The sequence below is a fragment of the Chaetodon trifascialis genome, chromosome 7 (genome assembly GCF_039877785.1).
Source record: "Chaetodon trifascialis isolate fChaTrf1 chromosome 7, fChaTrf1.hap1, whole genome shotgun sequence".
Lineage (NCBI taxonomy): Eukaryota > Metazoa > Chordata > Actinopteri > Chaetodontiformes > Chaetodontidae > Chaetodon > Chaetodon trifascialis.
In genome coordinates, this window is record NC_092062.1 from 13005001 (window position 1) to 13030108 (window position 25108).

A 25108-nucleotide genomic window follows, 5' to 3' on the forward strand; every position below is an offset into this window, starting at 1 on the left:
CTTCTGTACAATAATACTCTTGCACAGGCTCAGTAACTTGATTACATGTCACTCAAGAGACCAACGATGAATTAATACCCTGTAAAAATGTATGACTGTGCAAATGTTATTTTTTGTTTTGCTCAAACGTCTCTTTCCATCGTGCTCCAGACAAAGTCGAGGCTCTAAATTATTGTGACGTCACTAATGTATTTGCTCCATGTCCATTATGATTTAAGCTCAGACATATGGTAGGGTGGTAAAGTAAAAACAGTGTGTTTTGCAAAAGAAAGCACCATAATCTGTGATTTTTATTTATCAATGTCTACAATTTAGACAGGAAATGCATGTGGACGTTTACAATGACAAGCAGAGTGCTCTGCTCACTCATCGACTCCTAAAACATAATAACAAAATTCTAAACATTTTTGAGGAGACGGCAATCAAGATAATGACAGACAGCGAATCAAAGACTGAAATACAACATTAACGTATCACCCACATGTTCTAGCTGCAAAATATACTCAGCCCGTGCCTGTGCTGCTGGAGGACATTTCAAAACAATATACCACAACTTCCACACTCATCCTGATGCAGACTGTTCCACAACTCTGCAAACCTCTGGTTATGAGCAACTTGCCTTGATTACAAATTACCCAATATTTCAAGCTCTCAGGGGACATGCTGCTGAGCTTGCGTGGGCTTGCAGCAATCAGCAGTATGTTATTGGGCTGTGATGCCTCACTTTGAAGAATGCTTGATTAAAGTCCAAATCTGCAATCCAGACAGGAAATGGGTAATATCAACTGTATTCAAAACCGACTTGGATAATTTATAAACAGCTAAATATAGTTAAGAAGACTGTTAATGTATTCATGTGCTTTAAAATGTTTTGCAAACACTCGCAAAGATGGAGAGATATATGGCTGGATATCTGAGCTTGACTGAGGTAGCAGCAGAATTCTTCATCTTTGACTAGTTACAACAATTTCGGGATTGGACTTTAAGTCACGGCATGAGCAACCTGGGAGAGTGACTCAGCGGCTGAGCTGTGATCCACAGCATCAGTGTGGGACTCAGAGATGGAGCTCCATCTGCTCACTGAAAATAATCAAGCAGAGAGAAACGTCAAGTATTTTCAAGGGCCGAGAATAACATTATCCATTCAGGTGAAGAAATTAAAAACTAGCGCAGGATCAAAAACGAGGACTTGGTGCTTTGATGGAAATCTCGGTTTAATCGTTCAAACAATCAGTCAGCTTTGTAACTCACATTTGGTTATCCAGTCAATCAGTAAGTTAGTCTCCCAATGTCAGCCTCTAAGTCATTGATGGAGCCACTCAGACAGAGTCAGTCACTTTAGGTCTTGTTCAGCAGAAGAAGAAGAAGAATCTGCCATATTATAGCCTTCAGTGACTAACTAGGGCACCACAGAGCATCCAGAGGCCCAGAAAAACAAAACACACTCACATATACACAGAGCCCCAGAAATAAAGCGCTTGGGATCAACTAGGATGAGCAGCTGTGTGCCAAGATTTCAACATGCAACAAGCTGGCAGCAATTAGGGAGCCTGCTGGAGAGGCTACAGGGAGCAGGATGGCCATTACGGCTGGTCCTTCACAGTGAGGCTACAAGACAGATCCGATACAGAGAATGCACATATGAACAAATGAATGACTGAGGTATCATACCGTGTTTGGACACGATGAGTGTATATGAGATTGCTGATACTTAAAACAGAGTAAAGAAATCAATAACGAGAAGTGATGAGAGTATTATTAAAGTTTGTGAAATGAATGAACAAATGAGGGAGTATTTCATTCACCTTTCCAAAATGTCCATCTTTGTGTGCCATTACAGAGGTGTGAAGGATAACGCATTACTTTTTTTTACTTCTTTGTAACTAATTAGCTCTAATGTAAGCAGGAAACATCCACCTATTTGACATTCTTCACTCAGCATTTAGTGCTATTCTCCATTTTAACAACACAGGAACTTTTTCCATACTTTCTCTTCATAATAGTCTCTTATAAAAGTTTCCTGAGGCCATAACCTATTTCTGTCTCCGTCATGAATACTGTATGAACTGCATTTGCCGCTATATAAACATCCAAGCAGTCCAACTTCACAGTGAGCCAACTTTCCAGCCTGATACAACGCAGCTATAGGAAAATACATTGGCAGGCATCCAACCAACCGTAAAAGAGACTGTAGCATTTGAATACAATCCACTCTGACAACATTCCTAACCGTCTGACTGGCAGAGACAATTTCTGGGAGAAAGTATGTGGACTGTAGACTGTTTAAAAAATGATGAAGCATGCGTGTGCGCGCGCACGCGAGCACAAACCTGCTGAATTTATTGATTCGTATGCACTTAGGTGGATGTGTGTGAATGCTGTCTGTGTGTGGGCGTTCCTGCATGTGTGCAATCTGGGGAGATGGTGAACAGCAGACCCCAAGGCACCAGGTGTCACAGAGAGAAACAGCTGAGAGAGAGGGGACGAGACAGCTGCTTCTTCTGCTGTGTGTCAGAGGTGGTCCTGCTGGAACGGTGGCAACATCTTTCCCAACGCTGGACTTTAGCCTCAAAATGCTTAAAGTGTTTAATAAAGTTAGGACAAGTGGGGGTTTGACTGTGGGTTAGTATCCAGGAGGGCTAGAGTAAGAAAACAATATCTGATCAACACACACATTGTTGAAAAGTCTCAACTCTCAAAATTGCTTTAGAACATTTGCACGCACCTAGAAATGCCTATTAAGCAGGTATGAAATTGCCAGAATAAACCCTATGTTGGGTAAACATCTTGATATGACTCAGAAGGATATATATCACAGCAGAAAGACAGCTTCCTATAGGAACAGTATACACACCATTATACTCTTCCTGGTAGATTATCTTCCCATTAGAGTAAGAATGCTCAAGAAATGAAATGACACCTTGCACCTACAATGGCTGATAACAATGTTTCTTACAAGCACTAGCACAACAAAGTGCCTACCAGAAGCCCCCCTGTAATTGGATTTGGCTGATACCAGGCACCAGCGCAGCCCCCTATAGGACCAATAAGAGGTGTTTATGTTTTGGATGCAGAGTGATAAGGCAGGCAGGCCTATCCTTATTTGTTGATGCCATCATCTCAGACAGGCCCGGTGCGTAGAGAGCAACCTATTGCCCATACGTGCGTGCATGGCCTAGCATCTATCCGTGCATCGGATCTGAGAGACCTGGGTCCAGAGTGATGCATGATCCCACAAGACTGATCAACCTCCACACGCCTGAAGACAGACATTAAATAAATAATAATAATAATAAAAAATATTCGACCACATCCAAGGGGCTCGTGATGGGTACTGCCTGTAACGTCGAAATATCCGTCCAGCCCGAGGAGGCTGTGGTCGAGCTGAAAGCATCCACACCTTGTAGCCTAGGCTGCTTAGTCCAGCCCAAAATGGGGTCACTGCCAGTGATCAAAAGTACATATTTCAGGAGGTGTTATTCGAGCTGTTGTCATCAAAGGCTGCGGAATGACAAGTCAGTGCACTAAAACGAGGTAAATAACTACAAGCGGTGCTCATCTCTCCAGCACGCCCGACGCGCAGCACGCACCCCTGAAACCCGACATGAGTTTTAGTCATTTTTGGCAGCAATGTGGCAGCCGGCCGCTCATCACACCGACAGCTCTACTGTAGCTCTCCCGGAGCCAGACTCGCCCCTTCCCGACTTACCGGATTTGAAAAACGCCGCTATGTCTGCCGCGTCCTTCGCAGCCTCATCCAGTCCCTCTCCTGCGCTCATGGCTGTGGTCGCTTGTGCAGAAAAAGCGATATATATCCGCAATGGGTTTTATTCGTGCAATAATCAGTTATCAGCAAAAGCGGATCCTAGCGCCTTTCATTGAAGCAGATCCGGTCATACAATCTGTGCTCCCTTCATTAAGCGAGAGACCTCCTCCTCCATTTTGGCCGAGAAGGGAAAATCCTGGCGACCGATCGGCGGCGCTCCCGAGTTGGGACGTGAGGGCTAGGGGGAGGAGGAGAAGAGGGGGTGTGATAGTGAGAGAGGGAGGAGGTAAAAGAGGAGGGCTGAGGGAGGAGGGCTATTCCGTTTCCAGTGGTGGGTGGGGGTGGGATATCCTGGGATTCCGTTTCGGGGGTTTTTTGGTGCATTGTGCGCCACCCGAATTTAGCGTGCGCCACAGCTTATCGGCAGCCCCCAGCGCCGCTCACTGCGGTGCTGATGCGGGCTGTGTGGGAGTCATCCTCCAGGACTGCATGCCTTAATGGCTCAAGCCCAGATGTTATGCCCAAACATCCCCCCTGCTTTTTCTTGTACATGCAGTAGTGGTACTGCAGCAGTCCTTCTCATGTTTAACCTTATCATATAGGCCCTTACAGCTGAATTAGTTTAATAGTTCAGGTGCTGCATTATTCAGTTCACCTAGACTACTGTATATTTGCAAATTGTGCGTAAGGGTAATATTACTTTTGCCAGCAACGACTAATTACCGTTACGTGTTTTTAGTGGACGGGAGGGAAAAAATGTTGATGAGGGAGAAGGATTATTTAATTCTCTCTTCATCTCCTAGTGATGAAGATGATGCTCTGGTATGAGGTCATTTGCCCCACAAATCTAACCCAGTTCTCCTCAAAGGCTGCAGCTCAGTCTTTTACAGGAGGGACAGTGCGCTGCTGCCATCTAGAGGCAGCCTTCATAAACTGCTCTGGAGAGGTCAACAACTGTGCACCGACATATCAGAAAAAGAGTATTACATTGACTTCACCTCGTTTATTTCGATGACACGATAAATATATAAATAATATCCCATAGATAATGCATAATTAAAGAATTTGGGGAAAGAAAGAAAGAAAGAAAGAAAGAAAGAAAGAAAGAAAGAAAGAAAGAAAGAAAGAAAGAAAGAAAGAAAGAAAGAAAGAAAGTGTACCTCCCAAACAGTTCCGGTCTGTGACATCATCAGTCTGATTGATGCAGCTGAGTGACCAGCTGACACGCTGGGTGATTTAGCTAATTATTAAGCTAACTGTTGTCTCCTGATATTTCGGGACCAGCCCACGACCCCTTTGACAAAACGTGTCGTTACCTTGGTAACCACTAACAACATACAGGAATAACGCTGGCAAAACGTGTTTTGTGCAAGTTCGGGGGCTCCAACCCCGAAAACGAATCTTAAAAAGTTTCTCCACAAAGAAACTGCGGAGAAAAAACGCCGTCCTCGACGTGGACAAAGTTGTTCCAGAGGAGACATTTCTACAGAGGAATGCTCGAGCCATGTCCTTCAGCTCGAGGCTCACCAAAGTCAGCTACAGGAGCAGACCCAGCCAGTCCTGCGTCCCCGTGGAGTCACTCAAAGAGATGCAGGTTAGATGACACATGTTTGCAACAGATGAGTGATAATCATGATAATGTGACACTTTTTCCTGTAAGTCTGTGAGGGAGATCTCCTCAGTGGCCCCCCCTCCCCATCCAGAGGGAATGCAGACCCTTGATTTCAGGACTAAGAATCCCTGTAGTGGAATATCTGTTTGTGTGCTTTTAGGTATTATGTCTGGTATAATAATCCATTATTATTATTGTATTTTTGTTGTTGTTGTTGTTGTTGTTATTTTGTTTTGTTTCTGTGTGAGGAATCGGTTATTATGATCGTTTTGATATCCGTAAAATATCACTAATATTTCTCTGTTAGGATTATTATGGTAATTTCGGAGTGCACAGTATTCCAATACCCTGAAACAGTTTCGCTTTTTTTTTTTTTTTTTTTTTCTTTTTCATTCATCCAGCACGTTTGCGTTCGTACATATATAAGCAGATCTCCCTCATGGCATGCTCAGGTATATTTTTTAGTCCTCTTTATCATTCATTATGCATATCATTGTCGAAAAAGAGGTTTTGTTATTTTGTCATTTAAAAGACTACTTTTATGTTTCTTTAGCAATCATATTTTGCATTTTTATTTTTGTGTACCTCAAAAAAGCCTTTGCAGAAAACTGATATTGCTAGAACAAATAAGTTATATTTAAAGACCATGTGGCTTTTCTTCTAAAGTGATCAAAGCTCCACTCTTTCTTCTGTCAGTTGGATGCACAAGAGCTTCTAAAAAAATGTAATTAACCCTTTATAGCATTGGCCCTAGACCAGTTACTGTACCATAGGTAGTTATTTGATGAGTTGGGAGAGTGAAACCTTACATCAGGATTCCCTTCTCTCTTGTGTGAAAGAAAGAGCATGATGGAATTAATCTGCACTTCATTTTCAATTCAAGAACCCCTTGAGTCCTTTTGATAATTGCTCTGAGAACCACTGCACCATTAGACTCGCTGGCCTCTCAGCAGTATTCAAATGTAACTGTTGCACTTCCTTCTGTGTTGGTTGCATTATGAGCCCTGGTCCACTAGATGGTAGTGTATTGTTGCTGTAATGTGAGATCTCTGAAGGCTGGATGATGTTCCATAGAGATGTGTTTTACCTCTAATGCTCTTTATTTAAGTGGAACTGTGTTGACATCAACATGATCATTGTGATCAGTAAGAACTTGTTCCATCTTCTTTCTTTATATGTGTTTAATTCACTTAATCAGGTCAGGATGAAATGGAAGTAAATGGCATATTTCTAAAATTCAGATTTATGTGAAGGTTTTGGTTTCATTTGTGAGATTTTTTTTTTGTAATGACTATTTAGAGCTCCTGAAATGTTTGCATTTACTCAACCTTTCATGCAGGTTATGAAAGAAATACAAGGATGCACATGCAAATTCCTTCTAGGTGCTCATGCAGTTAATTTTGCTGTTTGTATGCACACATTTAAAAAGAAAAAAAAAAAAAAAAAGACTTGTGGTGGAGTTAACATCTCCATCTCCTTATTATTTATGCATTATTTTAAGCAGCGAAAGGAGACTTGAATTGTGCACAAATAATTCTGGTCTGTTACAACCTCTCAAAACGCCCCTGGTGAACACTATCGTGGACACTCAGCTGTGCTTGTTGCGAAAGTTGAGTGTTTTACAGTAGCTGGTGTAATTTTATTCATGGAGATTTGTGTCATCTTCTCTGTTGAATACAGTGTCTGCAGGCCTGCTCTTAATGGCTTGTTGGGTGTCAATTATGCCCATTTTTTAATGTAGCATCATACTTTAGATAAAATAAAATCAATTATTATAATAATAGCAATTAAAACAATTATCATTTATTGGATTTGATTTAATAATAGCACCCAAGAGTGGTTAGAAGCTACTAAACAACAAAGGCCATGAAATGAGAAGCAGTGAAAGTCAAAATGCGGAGTATTCAGTGCTGTTTCGGCTGCTGAGACATTGTGCTACAGCCTGGTGTGGTTTTTAAACAGGTCTGTTTAAGCTCTCCAGCTCTGTCAGCGTGAGCATCATCTGGGGCAACAGTGGACCTCTCTCTGTCATGCTCCCTCTCTATGTCTTTCTCTTTCAGATCTCACCTCCCCCTCATTTATAATTTACAGTCACTCTCCTGTTTCATGGCAGCTGAAAACCAGACAGTTCAGCTTAGAAAATCAGCCATGGCATTGTGAAAAATTGATGACCCAACTGCTTTTAAATGCAAAGCTTCGCAATCATTCCCCCAATATCAAACCGTCAGTCAGATCCGCGTGGAGATAGCTTTGCGTCTCTTCTGCTGGACGCTGCAGTAAAACCTAATGGAATTTAATATTAATTGCTGTTTGTGTGTGCATGTCTGCATGTGTGTCCACTGAGGATCTTCCCACTCAAGCTGCAACTAATGATTATGTTCATTACCTGTCTTTTTTTCATGATCATCCATTTAATATACAAAAAAGAGAACACAAGGTGGCATTTTCTATATTATCATATTACACTTAGACCATGTTAGAATTTAAAAAGCACGATGCTAATTCCTGTCAAAAGTCACCATTATGTTATTACTCTATGAAGCTGTTCCTATAGTCACTGCATGACTAGTATTAGTTAGCATACAGTGGTAATACATACAATACCCAAGGTGTTAATATGTGAAACCAGGTAGAAGGCTGATAGATATCTGGCTATAAAGTCTTTTTTTTTTTAAATTCACTATACACTATATGTTTTATCTGTTGGTATGCATGTGTGTGTGTTTAAGAGGTTACGTCTTAATGTTACCCACCCACTCTGTATTCCAGTATATCAACAGCATTTCCACCCCCCACCCTCACCCCCATCCCTGTGCCTGCATCCCATTGTTATAATAGAATTGTAAGGTGAGAGCAGGACCTCAATAATCACCTTGCAGACAAATGGTCATCCAACACCACATTATCTAGTTAGCAGTCCCCCTGTAGGAGCAACACTCTCATAATTTCAGGGCAGTAACCTTTCTCACATGGCAAATAAGAAGGCTGATTGCTCACATACTGTAGCGAAGCCACTTGTTCTCTGTCTGCTCTTCTTTGTTGGAAGCTGTAGTTCTCTAATGTCATGAAAAGCAAAGCCGATTAAGACGGTGGAATGACCTGAAAAGAAGTGTCAGAAGACTGAAAGGCTCACTACGATGTTGCATTTTAAACCAGACTATCAAAACAAGGTAAGGTGACCCAACCGTTCTGAAGTTACACGCAACTTGGATTCATGGCTACTTTGGCCGAATGCAATTCATCTTTAATGTGTTAGGATTCAGTAAACAGTCAATGTGTTTCTATCAAAACGCGGCTGGTATGAGCAGGCTAAAGCACGGGGGACACTTAGAAAAACAGGTTTTATTTATGTATGAAAGCCTAGTGAAAATGCTTTAGTGTGCTGCAGGTTATGCTGGCTTCCCACAACAACTGATTTTATTTGACAAGAGCCTCAGTCTGCTGTATTTATTGCAGAAGGATACAGCAACCAGTGAAGGAGTTGTATTCTAAATAGGAAGAGAGGCTGCTTCCCTGGCATTTTGTGGATTTTGCTCATGTCGTGTATCATCAAATATATCAAAATACAAATACAGGGCAGAAGGTTAGAAGAGCTGTTTAACAGTTTCTCAATCACTCAGAAAATATTGTAGACTGAATCAAACATTTTGTCATGAACGGAACTGAATGTGAATTTTGTTTTTTGGATTTCTTCTGATTCAAAAAGGAAAAATCTTGATCTTTTAATTAATATAATTGTGGAAACAGTTAATTAATGGCCCATTGTGTTGTGGCCTTGAGCTTAGACAGATCACAATGTGTCCCTGCTTTTTGACATTACAGTCTTTGCAAAGTAGAGTCCATAGTGACTGTTCTTTAACGAACATCTTTCTAGATCCCTATGGTCCATGTGATCAGGTGACATAAGTAACACGAGGGTGTCTGGGCACAGAAGCCACCATTAAGCACTTGCGCTAGTTTTTCACTTGCACAGTTGTCAAAGCAGTGATGCACGAGGTTTTGCCCACTGTGTGTGTGCATGCTACAGTAAATGTTTGCATACAGAGCTCTCAGTGTAGCTTTATTCACAGCTTTCTGTGTTTATTTACCTGCATATGTACGTAAGCGTGCTCATTCACAAGCAAGCATATGATGCACCAGTGTGTATAGCACACAAGCTGCCCAGATGTCTCAGTTCAGGGGATGTCTGTCCTGACCACAGCTGGCTGCGAAAACTCATACACCATTGACAGGAACGGCCATTAAACATAAAGCCGCCGAGCGTCAGCTCACCTGTCTGAGCGCTCACCACTGACAACTTGATAGGGCTCGTCCTTTCAAGGGTGAGAGTATACAGCTCCCCTGTGTAGCCTACATGTAGATGAGAAAGTGATAGCAGGTTATAGAGAAGATATAGGATGGTTTGAGTCAGAGAGGTGAGGAGCTGTCATGTCGCAGGTGTTTAGAAAGCAGCTCTGGAGACAAACAGTCTCCAAGGTCATTCAGGTAAGGGGACTCATGTAGCACTGCTGTTGTTTTTGTTGTGGTGTCATTGGAGGGGTCTCTCCCATTTTTGTTGATCCATCCGCAGAATTCTCATATGTGATCACTGGCTGTAATGGCATCTTTCATTTACCGCAGTGTGATTCGAAATGAAATGGTCAAAACTTTATCCACAACTACTGTGACTTTGACTTTGACAGTGAGGTTTTTCTGCTCCTCACAAGATTTGGATTCAACATGATTTTCGTTGTTTATTTGAGGTTTTTTGAGGTACATTCTTAAATCTTAGATACACTGTCAGGCTGCAGTCCTGCCAAACTATTGGGCTGCACACTTTTTGTCACAGCTGCTTTCTCTTCAATTCCCAAAGCCACAGTTTGTTTATTATAGGGATTGGCAGTCTCGCCATAGCTTATCTCAGGATGGGCCTTTGTTTGCTTCTGAAAGCTCTTAATGTTGAAGCTGTTTTTACATGGGCCTGTCAGTGCTGGCTTCTGCGTCTGTGTTATGGGAATAACTAAATGTGGTCCTGTGTGTGCCTGTCTGTCATTGTTGGAGCCTCTCATTGTTGGCTCGTGCATTTTGTGTATTTGTGAATTGCATTCAGCAGTGACTTGGTCTGCTTGTTTGAATAATGTGCACCACATCGCATTGTGTCTGCATTGTTTGTGTCTGGGCTGAAGGCTGAGTTGGTTGTTCACACAATTTCGAATGGAGGCAGAGAGAAGGTGTGAAACGCTTGGTCGCCCAGCAACTGATGGCTTGGCATGCTTTTATTTATGGTCGACCTGTGATGTCACTGTTTGTGTGTGTGTATAAAGTGTGTGCGTATACCTCCAGAGAACAGAGTTCTGTAGTAGTTTATTGAAACTTATTAATATGTAAATAAAAGGCCCACTATTTCTTATTTGGAGAGTTAAATACTTTCCAAAAACTTTCCACAAGTCAAAAATGTTCATGTGTGCCTTGACTGAAGTGAGTAAATTTCAAAGCTGAGTTTTGTTGACTTAGCCGCCATCCTGTTATCTGTTGAAGCGGCCTGTGACTCTCAGCTGCTCTTCCTGAGAGTAGTTTGTTGGTGCTTGTCAAATATTACCATGCATGATTTGCAGGAAAGTTAATGATTCTTTGGATTTTCAGGGGGTCTCAGGTCCACTCCAGGTGAACTCTGCCTGGGCTCATTAAGAAAAATGTTATTTGTCTGGTTTCACAGAACAAATTGGAGTTGCAGTGTGGTTATCGTCTGATCTCTTTTAAAGCCACTAACAGACTAATGTGTTGCCGCTCTCACTAAACTTGTTGACATGCTCAGCTTGTGAAGTTGTTGGCAGGCTCCACCTCGCTCCAGCTTTGAATGACCAACCCCTGAGGCTCTAACTAACAACAATCAATACCTTGACTCTGAAGCGCCCTGACCTGTAGAATTGTCCCTTCTCTCTTTATATCCACCTGCCTCTTGCACACGGTGTGCTGTAATATTATTTCCAATCTTTTTTCCTCCCTTTATCTCCCCTTCCTTCCATTTCTCACCCCTCTTGCTTCCCTTTTATCAGTTTTTCCTCACTGTGCACAACTACCAATCCTATACTTCAATCTCCCTCCCTTTGTCATTTTTAGGATTCAGACAGATTCATCTTTTTCCTCTGCTCTCTACCTCCCTTGTATCTGCTTTTACCCATGTATACCGCCCTTTCTTCCTCCGGTGCTGCATGTCTTTCTGATCATTACCATCTTTTGGATTTGTCATCTTTCCTCTTTATGCTGCTTTCAAGGCTTCATTCAGGGTTCTCTCTGATCTATCCCTCAAAACCTGTCACATCTGTTCTTTCCAATCTGATTCTCAGTACAGTCCGTGGGGACTCACCCCATGTGCTTGCGTGCACAACATGTCCTGTGCGCCATGTATTCTACAGACTTCAGCAGTTTAGCACTTGATCAATTAATATGTCATTCTCAATGTTAAACTTTAATCCAGTTGTTAACAATTGCCTGAACAGCTTGGTATATAAAATAGCTCCCTCTCTAGTGCTTTATTTCTGGCATGGCCAGTCACAGTAGCATGGGCTCCTGCTTTGTTGTAGAAGAGGGCCTTTTAAAAGATGTTCTGACCACGGTGACGTCAATGCAAAAAGTATTTTAAGCCAGAAATAGCTATTCCTGTCACCCTCTGTTTAAATTCTAGACAGACGAAAGGAAAGGGTAAATGAGAGAATTTAAATGCTCCCTGCAGCTGGCACACCATGCAACACCAGGTTTCATATAATTTATTGGCTAACCTTGTTCTTGTGTTACTGAGCAGCGTAACCTGGCAACCCATTGTCGTTGATGTCACTGTCCCACCATCCTAAATACAAGTCACGGCCTGCTGGAACAGACTGGCCGTGTTGTTGTTTAACCTTTCCACAGAAAGCTGAATTTTGCAGGGTTTGGGTGGCCGTTGACAGGCAGTGGAATAGAAGCAAATGGGGATGCATACTTGAAAAACTTAGAGGAACGCTGACATCTGTTCTGGATATTTTCTCTCATTTGTCTGCAAACCACAGAAGAATACTGTGCTTTGATGAGTACTGAGGATTATTCGTTTTCTGCTGCTAATTCATTGAAACCGTGCAAAAACTATGGGTCATTTTGTCAACTTTTTTGTTTAAATGATGTCTGAGAACAAGTGGAGCTGAATTCAGCTTCATGTCAGTCAATCCAGAATGTCAGTTTCAATCTAACTGAGCACTCCATCAAAAGCAAATGTACCCACTTACGTTTTTAATCAGTTTAAAAGTAGTGGCATCCTAATATTCATTAAAATTGTCTGTACATTTTGTTAGCAAAAGCTCAAAGAGGAACGTGAAGCTAAGAGGGCCCAGCTAGATGGACGGCATGACTACATCCTCAGCATTGTGGCTTCATGTCTGGGACTGGAGAAAGCTGATGTGGAAGATGCCATACTGGAGGGGAATCAGGTACCCTGTACTCATACATTATTCATATTTCCAACCAGAATTATTATTATTATTATCATTTGTATAAACCACATAACCCTGACTGTCTACAACAAATAGGCGGGGAAGCATTTTCAAGGCTTTTTGAATTGATATTTTTCTTGTCTGTGTCTGTGCATCTATAGTAAGTGCTCATCTTCAAGAGGCTGTTGCATCTGAGTTTCTTTGTCGTCTTTCTCAGATTGACCGTATGGAACAGTTCTTTGTGGCTGAGGGTCTTCCACACCTCATGTTCTACTATCAGGACACTGACCCAAATGAAACAGGTAACATAACCATCATCAAGTCAACAATTAATCAACAGTTATCTGTTGACTGCATCCAATTGTTGGCAACACATCAAGGTGAGGTTCTGTTCCTGTGTGAATTGACTTGTTGGCAACAGCAATCAAGACTATTGATAAAGGCCATAATTTGAAATCAAATGCAAATTCCCCATTTTCAGGATTAAGTTCATTGAGATGATACCTTGTGTTCATTTTTGTCCATTTTTTCTTCAGCAGCAGCAGCAGCAGCAGCAGCAGCCGCAGTCTCTGCATCCTTGCAGCTTGTTGCCCAGCAGCCTGGTCGCAGCAAGAAGTCTAAAGTGTTTGTGACAGACGGGAGGGATGTGGCGCTGACTGGAGTGTGCGTCTTCTTCACCAGACCCAACACCTCTAAGACAGTCACCTCTGAGAACATACACAGAGTGAGTCACTTTTCAGAGTACCGTTTGGGAAGTCGTGACTTGTAGGGTGAGTGAAGGTCATTCAATAATGTAAGAAACTAATGTAACCATTATTACACCTTTGATATGGGAATCTTGTATCCAACCACAGTGCAGAATGGCCAAATGTGGGAATAATATGAACCATATGCATTTTAGAAAATGACGCCAAAGAATTTTTTTTTTCACTGTGAGGCTTTCTGCTCTGCCGTTCACTCAAATGACAAATTAAACTAGACTGATTCTTTCAGTGGAATAAAAGATGACATTTTTGAATGACAGAGGGACATTTGATTCCCTTTCCTCTGCCAGTTATTACTGTTTGAGCTCATTCGCATGCTAAATCGTTTCCCTTAACCAAGACAGCTTCTTTCCGTCCAAAGCCAGTGAGGCAATAGGGGTACAGCAATAGCACTCTGATACCACAGGCAGTTCTGACTATTGATTCTTGCAGATCACCTGCTGTCAGCAGCAAAGCTAATCACTCCCACTGATAACAGGGCATGTTCCCTACAAGACATTCACAGCAAGAGACGGAAGGACAACTTTGGGGTGTGTGTGTGTGTGTGTGTGTGTGTGTGTGTGTGTGTGTGTGTGTGTGTGTGTTAGAGAGATTGTGTGTCCATGCCCACTATTTGAGTGTACCTGCTGTGCCAGAGAGCAGTGCAGAAGTCATACTGTATTTTTGTATTGATTTAAATCAAATAAACGAATGAAAAACAATTATCCAAACATTAAAATAAATAAATAAGACAATTTCAGTTGCCGTGAGACATTTAATGATGATAAGTCAGTCAGTCATTGTTCTGTTTTTGGGAAGCAAAAATGATTTGGTGTTAATGTGTTGCAACCACAGAACACTTTATCTCTGTAAATGGACGGAGAACGGGGACCCCACATGCAGTCCACCTGCCATTAAGGCACTTTCTGCCTCATATAAAGGACCACCATGTGTTAGTCAGGTCAGACAACACAACAGTTGATTAATGAAGTCAGATCAGTTGTTGTTTAATGGCCTTGACCACATACATGCAAACTTAAAGGTATATCTAAGCTGATTGGGTGAGATTATTGTTATGGCCTGCTGAGTGCAGGATCAGGATCTCTTGACCCCATCTAGTTTGTGCTCTCCCTTCACTTGGGGAGTGTGGAGTGAGCATCCTGGACCCCATTCAAGGACACTTCTCTCCAGGATGTATGAACGGCTGTAAATTGGGCCTCACCTCACACTTTTGCAAGGTTCGACAAATTCAGTGTTACTGAACCAACACTGGCTCGTGCAGTTTGAGTGCAGTCTCCTTTGAGGGACCTTCTGTCGAGGAGTGAATAGCAGTCTGCCTTTGAATTAAGCTTATCTGGAAATACAGCAGTCCGCATATCCCCCATAATGAGATACAGAGGGAATACTTCAGAGAGATTACAGCCGTAATCCTGGTTCTCTGATAGCATGAGTGTGATATCACACCAGTCCATCCTCCTTGCATTGATGATTCAGCATCTGCCCTTTATATAGGGTGAAGATGTCACTCATCTGGAAACCAGTGTCACTAGATGGGATCACATCAGCCACAATGCACGTCAGCATTCTGACCCATTAGAATTCAGTAATCATTACTATTTTATTACACGAGTACTCAGTACTCAGTACTCACAGTTCAAACCACATCCATTTTCAAACACACATTGGTTTTGGTGTTTCTGTCACTTTATGGGGACATTACACAGCCTTACATTCACTTCCTGGAGACTAACCCGAACCAAACCCATAACCTCTTCACCCGAAAATTTCATTTCACTTTTATCTCTTTCTAGGATGTAAATTTCAATATGTTGGACACAACAGAGGTGGGCCTGTTAAAAAGTGTGGAGCAGTTGCTCTCCGAGATCTTTATCCCCACAATGAGGAAGATGAACCACGGCTGGGGGGAGATGGCCAGTCCCCAGGCCCAGGCTGTCAAGCAGGACTTCATATCATCACTGGAAAGCTTTGTGTCTGTTTTGGCTGGAGCACAGGAGAGCCTGCAAGAAAAGGTGAGGAATAGACAGTGTAACACTTCAAGGATAAGTTTGATTGTTCATGTGTGAGTTTGATTCAGAACAGCTGGAAAACACCTGCTGAAGAAACAACTGTGACTTAACCAAAGTAGTATTTAAACAAAAGCTGATTTAAATGTTTGTGCGCTAATCAAATGCCTCACCATTGCTAGTATGTGGGAACCTATATGTTATATAAAAGCACAGAAAAATACTGTACATAATGATTTTGATTAATATAGACAAATAAAGGCTGTTTGAACAGCTGTGAACCTTTTTCATTACAGTTCTGTGTTTCACTAAATCAGTGTGACACTTATTTTTAGAGCATCACAACAAGTCCAGCAATACTAAAATGATAACAACTGTAAACAGCCTGTTTTGACTGCAGCCTGTTCTTGTGTGAGGCGCATCCACAAACAAAATAAATTCCAGACACTGCAGCAAAAATAAACCATGTCATGGCCTGCCTCCAGGTTACCTTGAAAGAGTGTGACACATTTGACCTGCGGGTCCTGAAAGGCCCATCAGACTACATGGCGGCAGCCAACAGCACGGAGACCACAGAAAAGATAGAAGCCTGCATGAAAGTCTGGATCAAACAGATAGAACAGGTGAGACATGATAAGTAACAGGTAAGAAGTTATCCTCAAACTTACCCCAGTTATTATTTAGCCTCAAATATTTGACTGGATATGCGCTAAATATTTCATGGAGCCGAGCAACAAATGCTTAAAATGTATGTTCATCCTGAAAAGTAGCATAGCAATCTGTCAGGGCCTATGTGAAGTCTATTCTCAATCATAGAGTTACTTTATGCATGCTTGAATTACGTATTTTAGCCACACACATCATTTAAAAATGTCACCCTTGATATATTTCATGCTGTTATAGTTGTTTCTAGCAACTCAAACAATGATCCAAATCAAACTGAGGTCTATTGGGGATGTTTGCAAAATTACCGCAACAAAATGGAACAAAACTGGAATATATGAAATTCGAACGTTCAGGGAGAACCAGGGAAATCTAAAGTACCTCTGTTCTCCAGGTTCTAGCTGAGAGTGACCAGCTGAGAAAGGAGGCTGATGACCTTGGCCCTCGGGCTGAGCTGGACCACTGGAAGAAACGAATGTCCCGCTTCAACTACCTTCTGGACCAGCTGAAGTGCCCTGACGTCAAAGCTGTACTGGGTGTGCTCTTGATGGCCAAATCTAAAGTCATAAAGGTCAGACATGACACCTTTTTTTATTGCTGCTTCATGCAACACTAATTTGATTTTTGATTTTAAACATGATGTTTTGATGAGAGTCTGTCATATAAAATGTTAAACACTACGATGTGTGTGACAGTCTTACATTAAATGCAATAAGGGTTTGCTCTGTCTAGTCATGGCGGGAACTGGACACCAGAATTACTGATGCAGCCAACGAGGCCAAAGACAATGTCAAGTACCTCTACAGTCTGGAGAAGTTTTGTGACCCTCTCTACAGCAGTGACCCTGTGAGAAAACAACCTTCATCTCTTTAAAGATAAAGTAGTCTGTTGTGTTAAAAGCAAACCAGATGTCTGTATCCATGGAGATCTCTCTTAAAGCTGTGGAAAAGGCATGCTACACAAATACTGTTCAATGTCTCACATGTGCAAGTGCATGTAATTACATATTGTTTGTAATTACACTCCCAGGCTGTAATTTCTGTTTCACCCCAGGTATCAATGGTGGATGCGATCCCAGGTCTGATTAATGCCATCAGGATGATTCACAGTATTTCTCACTACTACAACACGTCAGAAAAGATAACATCTCTTTTTGTTAAGGTAGGAGTGGCTGCTGCACAATATAACAGTGATAAAAACAATTATATTGTCATCAACAATGGGATACCTACAGTTTGGAAATTGTCTTCATCTGAACCCTGCAATCTGTACTGTTCATGTTTTTGTGGATGATATAAAATTAACCACTGACACGTTCCATTTTTGTCGACCGAGGGCGTTATTACATTAACCCAGTGTAAAAAACAAGAATTATGCACAAAAGGATTTGCAGCATTTCCATTTTTAGCATCCCAGTGAACAAACTGCTGACTCAGCTTATCACAGAATAGATGTGAACAGCATATAAACATCAGATTGTTTCATGGACCATTTTACAGCACTCAAACGAAGTGCCCCTTTGGCCTTTTGACATGCTTGCTCATAATATTTTACTAATATTTAGTTACTTTATTTACATGTACGGTCTCAAGTTGTTTGGATCCACAAAGAATCCACATGCAGATCTTCATTTTACCATCAATATCTCCAGGTGACAAACCAGATGATCACAGCCTGCAAGGCCTACATCACTAATAACGGCTCCAATTCAATATGGGACCAGCCTCAGCAAGTTGTGGTGGACAAAATCAAAGCTGCCATCCATCTAAACCAGGTACTGGATACTGCTTATTGGCAGAATGTGTCATTTTTAATGTAAATCATTCATCTCTTGCAGTTTTTCTGTGTTTATGTTCTTATCAAACATGGTTTCTTTCCAGCATAGTGAACATAACTGTACATTTGTTATTGAACATTTGTTATTGTTTGGAAAAAAACAACTATTTGTTGTCTTCTCCACAAAGCTTGTATCATCATCAGATGTTTTGTTGAAAGTCAGACATGTGAGAATTCATGAGAATGCAGTACGAGGTGCCATATAAGACATGTTAAGAAGAGAAGCAGAGTTACTTTTCAATCAGCAGTCATTATCTCCTGTATCTGATGCATGGATGAAAATGGAAGTGACCAGTTTTGTAATGTGTTAAACTGTGTCCTCAAGGAGTACCAGCGGTATTTCCACAAAACCAAAGAGAAGCTGGAACAGACTCCCTCCGAGAGACAGTTTGACTTCAGCGAGATGTACATTTTTGGCAAGTTTGACACATTCCAGCGACGACTCAACAAGATCCTGGAAATGTTCAGCACCATTTCCACCTACTCTGCCCTGCAGGACTCTAAGATAGAAGGTTTGGAGACCACAGCCACCAGGTTTCAAGTGAGTTTAGTGTTGAGTCAAGCTGCTGTCAAGACATTTCTGATCACACAGAAAGGATTTCTATTAGCTGATGAAATGCAACTGCTAGCCATTTTGCCATTTATTGATGTTTTCTCTCAGGAGTATATTAATGTGAGCTTTCTGTTTGTTTCTGCTTCCTTGGATGGACAGACTGCAGAAATGCAGGCAAAATGGGAGGTAATTTCTCACCGCAGTCTTCAAACTTTAGTAACGCATGGCCCATTTCAATAGCTGACAGCATACAGTGGTAAAATTCACAAACATGAAATTTTACCACTTTACATATCACTTAATAACTATGTGAACACTAACTGCATGGAACCAGAGCAGAGAACAGATGGCAAAATGCGTTGACATTAGTTGCTCCATTTCTTTGTGTTGTTCAGTTATTTTCTTCAGTGATTTACTAGCAAACATGTTGCATGCTGTGTAGTTTACCTGCTGATATCTCATCAGTCATTTCATGGCTGAAGTAACCAGACACAGCTGGACTAAAATAGATTGCAGACATCTCCTTTCGTAGAAGCCAGCAGTTAACTCTGCAATATGCACGTAATTCATGGTGAGGTTTAACACTTGGAGTCTGCACTGCGTTAGTCCTTTCCTATTCTAAAATACAGATTAACTTGCAGACTGTACTTTCTCCAGTATCTGTGTCATGATACAGTTTGTCAAGGAAATGGGATTAAAGAGATACAATTCAAGACAAAATAGCAGTGTTTATCCCAGCTCAGGTTTGACTGAACAATGAGGCTTTGAGAGGCCTTAAAACTTTCCATGTTGATGAATGCTTAAAAATAAATTGTGTGTGTGTGCATGTATGCCTTTGTGTTTGTGTGTGTGATAGGCTATTGTGCTGAACATGAAGAAAAAACATTACAGTTTCCTCGACCAGAGGAGAACTGACTTTGATGTTGACTACGAGGAATTCTGCAAAAGCACCTCTGAGCTTCATGTAAGTGAAATATTACAGACACAAAAGCTTAGAAAAGGTTTAATCTGGCATGAAGTGAAAACACCTGTGGCTTATCTTGTTGTACTGTAGGTATAACGCACTAGGGGCCATTTTGGGGGATTTAATTTGCATTCAAAAGTTCCACTCCACTGTGTCTTTTGCAAGTATTTTTTCTCATTGGTCCTCCAGAACCAACTGAAGATTTTCATGGATAACACCTTTGAAAAAATTCAAAATACAGAGAGAGCTCTGAATGTGCTGAAGAGATTTGACAGGTAATCCATTCTTTTACACTTCTTATCATCACATTTATCAAACCAAGTATTTCCCCAGTCTGGTTCTTAGCACAGAAAACTGCTAATTCTCTATCCTACCAGCTGTATTCATATAGCATGTCAGGTTGAAACCCGTCTCTTATCAGATGGCTGAAATTGCAGACTTTAAAATAGACGCTTCTCACTGTGGTGTAACTAATAAGGCAATTGCTGCACTCCAATAGGTTTTCCAGTTCCAGGGTAATGTTTCTGCATACTGGTCCCCAACAAGATGCCAGTAACACATCTAAAGGGGTGGTCCCATTGTTCATGTTATTAGTGTGTTTCCTGTTAAATGCCTTGCCATGAGAAATGTCTTTCCAGTTGATTGTAGATTGTAAAAATCGCCAGAATACTCTATTACAGTTTATTCTATTTATTTCTTATTTATTTCATTGAATTCTGACAGGATACAACCACTTGTATTTTCGGACTCTTTATAAACAGACTGGGCATCCCAGACCTCGGCATTGACGAGAAGTATCAGCGGATTCTGCAGAACTACGGTCGGGACATTGAAATGGTGTCCCGTATCTACATGAAGCAGAAACTGGACCCCCCAATTGGCCGAGACTTGCCCCCAGTGGCAGGTCGTATCATGTGGGCTCGGCAGCTGTCCAGCAGGATCCAGGGTCCCATGGATCTTTTTCAACGGGTAATACTGAATTCCTGCCTCTCTACAGTGAAACTTGGCCGGGCCTTGGTGTTGCTTTTGTTAATTAATTAGTGTACAATTCTCAGTTGATTTTTCTCTGTAAGTTATACAGTACCATTCTGTCCCTGTGTAGCATCCGGGAGTTCTTTCCACACCAGAGGCCAAGAGGATCATCAGGAACTTCAACAGGGTGGCGAGGGTCCTGTTGGAGTTTGAGATGCTCTACCATCACAACTGGATGAAAAAGGTAAAGGGAGAGGGGAAATGTGATGTGGCCTGTGGGATGTATCTATTAATATTAGAATAATAAGGTCTAATGTTTAACAAATGTCTGGCACACAACTCTGCATATAAAATATGGCTATTCATGGTCTGATCATATAAACATGTACATGTGTGTGAGTGAGTTATCGACCCTCTCATTCACTGCCCAATGCCTGTGTTCTCTTAACTCATTTTTCTTCCTTTTTACTATTTTTCTGCTTCATATTCCCTCTTCCTCTCACCTCTCCTTTCCCACAACCCTCACTGAACTGCCCAACCCACCTCTGACCCAGATGGAGGATGCCCGGGTGGGCCTGCAGGCCTCTCTGCTGGTCAGGTCTCCAGAGACAGGGGAGCTGTTTGTGAACTTTGACCCAGAGATTCTGACCCAGATCAGGGAGGCGAACTGCATGACGAGGATGAATTTGGAGATCCCACCCTTTGCTGCTCTCCTGCAGAAGAAACAGGGCACCCTCAAAAAGAACTACAACAAATTACAGGTGGATGTTCACACAGTTGTACCCATCTGAAATGAAATATGAGGGGCCAAAGTTGATTTTCCTTTCATGTAGGAATATAAAATATTTTATTTATGTTAAAAATCCATATACAAATGTATATAAAACATGAGGCTGATACTGAGAAACTTCACAAACTGTATTAATATCTTTCCCCTTCCAGTTGATGTTGAGTGAGAACACCAGAGTGCGGGCTAAGATTCAGACTGCTTTTGAACAGCTGGCCATGCCGCATGTAGCTAAGGTAAGATGTGGTTGTTATAATGCTATGTTATAATTATTGCACAGCAGCTACTACACACAGTGCATCATCATACTTCACTGACTTGACAGGTGGATGAGGCTATACAGCCAGGGTTGACCTCCCTCAACTGGACATCTCTGAACATAGACAAGTACCTCTGCCGCATCGACAAGGCTTTGGGTAAGCAAAAAAAACCCCAGCAAGATCAAAGTCCCACATGCTGACACATAAGACATCCTGCAACTCAGCACTGGCAGCATCTGATAAAGTTTGCATTAATCACTTCATTGTGTACTTGCTGTTTGTGTGTTTGTTCTCACAAGTAACTCTCACATGCAGCATGTATGCCCCCCTCTCTGTGCTCCACTTCTTTTTATTTTTTACTTTGTAAATTTGCTGCCTCATCCACTTCTCTTTCCCCTTCCCTTCCTCCACTGCCTGCTATCTTATTTCCCTCCACGTCTGCTCTGTGTCCCTCTCTTTCTCTTATCTCTCCAGTTGACCTGGAGCTATTGATGGACAGGGTGAACGACTTGGTGGAGTTTAGGATAGATGCAGTACTGCAGGAGATGAGTGTATCCACGCTGTGTGTTTTGCCTGAAGAGGAGCCAGTAACCTGTGAGGAGTTTGTTCAGACCACCAGGGTAAATAAATACAGTCTGTGTCAAATAAATGACAGTTGTAGTCTGTAGTTATAGTTTCACTAACTTGTAAGTTATGCAACCCCACCCGACCCCACCCCCCCTTGCTATAATGGACAGATTACCTTAAAATTAAATTACATGCATAGGAACTTCAATACAGCTCACAAGTGCTTTTAAAGTGTTGTCTTCACAAACAATTTTTTTTATTCTCCAGTAGCATTTATTTGATAATTAGTAATCAATCACATAGATGGTTATTTTTGTACAACATGTATCGATTTGTCCGCCCTACATTAAGGTTGTTGCTTATGTATTTCTTGTGACATTGAGCACAATGTGTCTCATTGCCAGTCAAGGCTACTGGTCATGAATCAGGATTTATTAGTGTGATGGAATAGCTGCTAAGTTATCACAACAGAGATGAATCATGGAGAGATGTCCAATACAGTGTAGAAATCACCGACAGTAATTCAAGCCGACATGATAAGATTTTGTGCCCAGGTAACTGCATTTAAGTTCTGCAGAGTTGAATTAAAGTGTCTTGAAAAGAAATGACAAGTGTTCATGTAAGTTTTATGTTTTTTATGCTGTGAATCCTCTACAAAGATTTTTTTGTGCTTGACAGTGCCCTGGGGAAACCTTATAGCTAATACTTTGCTGCAGTGCACTTGTATGGCATGTTTAATATCCATGTCTAATATAAATACTCGTATAGGACCTGTGCATAAGACAAGCCCAGAGTCTCCACACTAAGAGCTCACTCGTGGAGGAGGCTGCTAATGAACTGATCAACATGCTGCTGGAGTTTGACCACAATCAGAGAGAGGAGGTGGAGAAGGTTGAGGAAGAAAGCTGCACCGAGAGCAAGACTGTTGAACACATTGACAGTGAAGGTATACTAATGTTTTCCTATTGAGATCAAATAGAATAGGATATGATGAGGTGCGAAGGAACATCCTGGAAGAGATAAGGTTAATGTCAAATAGCACATCAGATCAGGTGCATGAAAGGATTTTAAGTATCATAAGTATCATAACTGATAAGGCTGCAATTTGTTATAACCTTATTATTTTCATTTTCATTTTCATTAATGTCTTTAAATATTTTGTGCAAGACAGTCAAAAACTCAAAAACTGAGGCGGTCATTCTGTAAACGTGTCACATCTTGCATCTCAGGTGAGGATGAGGGCCGCTCGGAGGACCGTCTTTTCTCCAGAAACACCTTGCTCCCTCCTGCCAGTGTTGGCCCTTCGTCTCCCTTGGTGAGGAGGAAGAAGAAGAGGGACCTAATGGAAGTGATGGAGGCAGAAGCTCAGGAGCTGCTCTCCTACTTCAACCACCGCAACGTGGATGCTTTGCTCAGATTGACACGTAACACCCTGGAGATGCTACGTAAGCGCATCCACGCCTCCTCGCTGATGCATTTCTTGGGTGAGCTTTGCTGCTCTCAGTACTTGGTCTTATCTGAATATAAATATATATACAGTATTACATAAAACCATTCTCCATATCAGCTGGATTGGTACCATGAAAGCTGGCTTGTGAGGTTGATTTTTGGATATTTGGTCTACTAAGATCATAAAATGTCAATCTTTGAATCACATTGTATCAGAGCTACTCCCCTCTCCCCCTGTAGCTGAGAGTGACTCACCCAGTCGTGGCAAAAGCAGCGGTCAGCAGGCAATCTTCAGAGTCAATGTAACACTCTCCATCCCTAACATCGCCATGGTACCAGCTCTGGAGGAGGTCCAACAGGCTCTAAACCGGGCTGTAGAGTGTGTAGTCAGTGTCAGCAAAGGAGTCAGCCAGTGGAGCAAAGAAAGGATTTCCAAGGTGTGTTTGGTCTGATGAAGGAAGCAATAATTTGTAACAAGTAATGGGTTTATGCTTACATATGTGTTTTCCCTTTTGCAGAGAAAAATGAATGAAAGACGTATGGCAGCTCTGAAACAGGACAGTTCAGAGAGTGAGTCAGAGGATGGAGCAACAACATACAGGAGCCTGGCGGGTATGTGAGGACATGAGAACTCGCCTAACTATCTAACCTCAGCAGTTCAACAACTCCACAGTTTGCCTTCCTTGACTCCAGAGTGATTTTATCCATATTGTTTCCAACATGCAGACCAGAACACTGATCATTAGCTAACGCACTGCAGTCACTTGATAATCAGATCTCATTTCACAGCTCAGCAGAGCAAAGCCTCATCTGACTAGAAACAGATAGATACATGTTCACGGAAATGACATGAATATGTCAGTGGCTTTGGAAGGAGGAAAATTAAACAAAAGACATTTTAAAATCTCACCTAGATGGAGCTGCCCTTTCAGTCGCATTGCACCCTGGCTAACATGGAGGTAATGTTGCGAAACTGATGATGATAAAGTTGCAGGGTGATTGATTTGGTGAAAGGAACACAAACTTTGAGTTGAAAAGTTAGATATGAGCATAATCTATACACATGTTTTATCCTACAGTGCTCATGATTTTAGGAAACATGTAACGTTTAAAGCATCCACTGACTGGAGAAATGTATTGACGGGGTTGGAAACATTTCCCAGTGCCCATACTGGTAGCTGCAAGAATCAACTAGTAGTACTAGTATTACAATATCATTAGAAATGAAGAATTCCGAGCAAACACCAAGCTGTTCATAATGTTCAGATCCATCCTATTCATCCGAACTCTGTACTTTTCAGATGGCAGCACCTCAGACATCTCAGCATCTGTCATCCAGGCTATCCCATTCCAAGCTAGAAACTACTACAAGAGTGTATCTGAGAACAAGGAGATAGTCAAGCTAGTGTCTGTTCTCAGCACCTCCATCAGCTCTACCAAAAAGGTACATGCCCACTATCAACTGTAAAT

At 41.7% G+C, this 25108-nt stretch overlaps 2 protein-coding genes across 10 annotated transcripts in view; one reads left to right on the plus strand and one right to left on the minus strand.

Annotated features, from left to right (window-relative positions):
- The window catches only part of triob (trio Rho guanine nucleotide exchange factor b), a 106820-nt gene extending 102821 nt beyond the window's left edge, over positions 1-3999 (minus strand). For all 5 annotated transcript variants that reach the window (XR_011602326.1, XM_070965699.1, XM_070965698.1 and 2 more), the window contains exon 1: positions 3710-3999. Coding sequence is in view for 4 of the 5 variants with exons in the window: in XM_070965699.1 (XP_070821800.1) it covers positions 3710-3779 (70 nt within the window). In the remaining variant the exon portion in view is untranslated. The remainder of the gene's footprint in view (positions 1-3709) is intronic.
- A 1271-nt stretch (positions 4000-5270) lies between these two features.
- Positions 5271-25108, plus strand: part of dnah5 (dynein, axonemal, heavy chain 5) — an 86864-nt gene continuing 67026 nt past the window's right edge. The window contains exons 1-24 of one of the 5 annotated variants that reach the window (XM_070967434.1): positions 5271-5360; positions 12683-12817; positions 13038-13122; positions 13375-13544; positions 15375-15593; positions 16073-16210; positions 16645-16821; positions 16983-17096; positions 17304-17411; positions 17902-18024; positions 18412-18627; positions 19496-19603; positions 19793-19878; positions 20365-20572; positions 20706-20819; positions 21130-21336; positions 21518-21598; positions 21688-21778; positions 22097-22242; positions 22958-23135; positions 23419-23673; positions 23879-24075; positions 24157-24250; positions 24940-25082. In XM_070967434.1, coding sequence (XP_070823535.1) covers positions 5271-5360; positions 12683-12817; positions 13038-13122; positions 13375-13544; positions 15375-15593; positions 16073-16210; positions 16645-16821; positions 16983-17096; positions 17304-17411; positions 17902-18024; positions 18412-18627; positions 19496-19603; positions 19793-19878; positions 20365-20572; positions 20706-20819; positions 21130-21336; positions 21518-21598; positions 21688-21778; positions 22097-22242; positions 22958-23135; positions 23419-23673; positions 23879-24075; positions 24157-24250; positions 24940-25082 — 3483 coding nt within the window. Of the gene's footprint in view, positions 5361-9806; positions 9864-12682; positions 12818-13037; positions 13167-13362; positions 13545-15374; positions 15594-16072; positions 16211-16644; positions 16822-16982; positions 17097-17303; positions 17412-17901; positions 18025-18411; positions 18628-19495; positions 19604-19792; positions 19879-20364; positions 20573-20705; positions 20820-21129; positions 21337-21517; positions 21599-21687; positions 21779-22096; positions 22243-22957; positions 23146-23418; positions 23674-23878; positions 24076-24156; positions 24251-24939; positions 25083-25108 lie in introns of those variants that run through there. The other 4 variants (XM_070967435.1, XM_070967436.1, XM_070967439.1 and 1 more) reach the window with 4 other exon arrangements.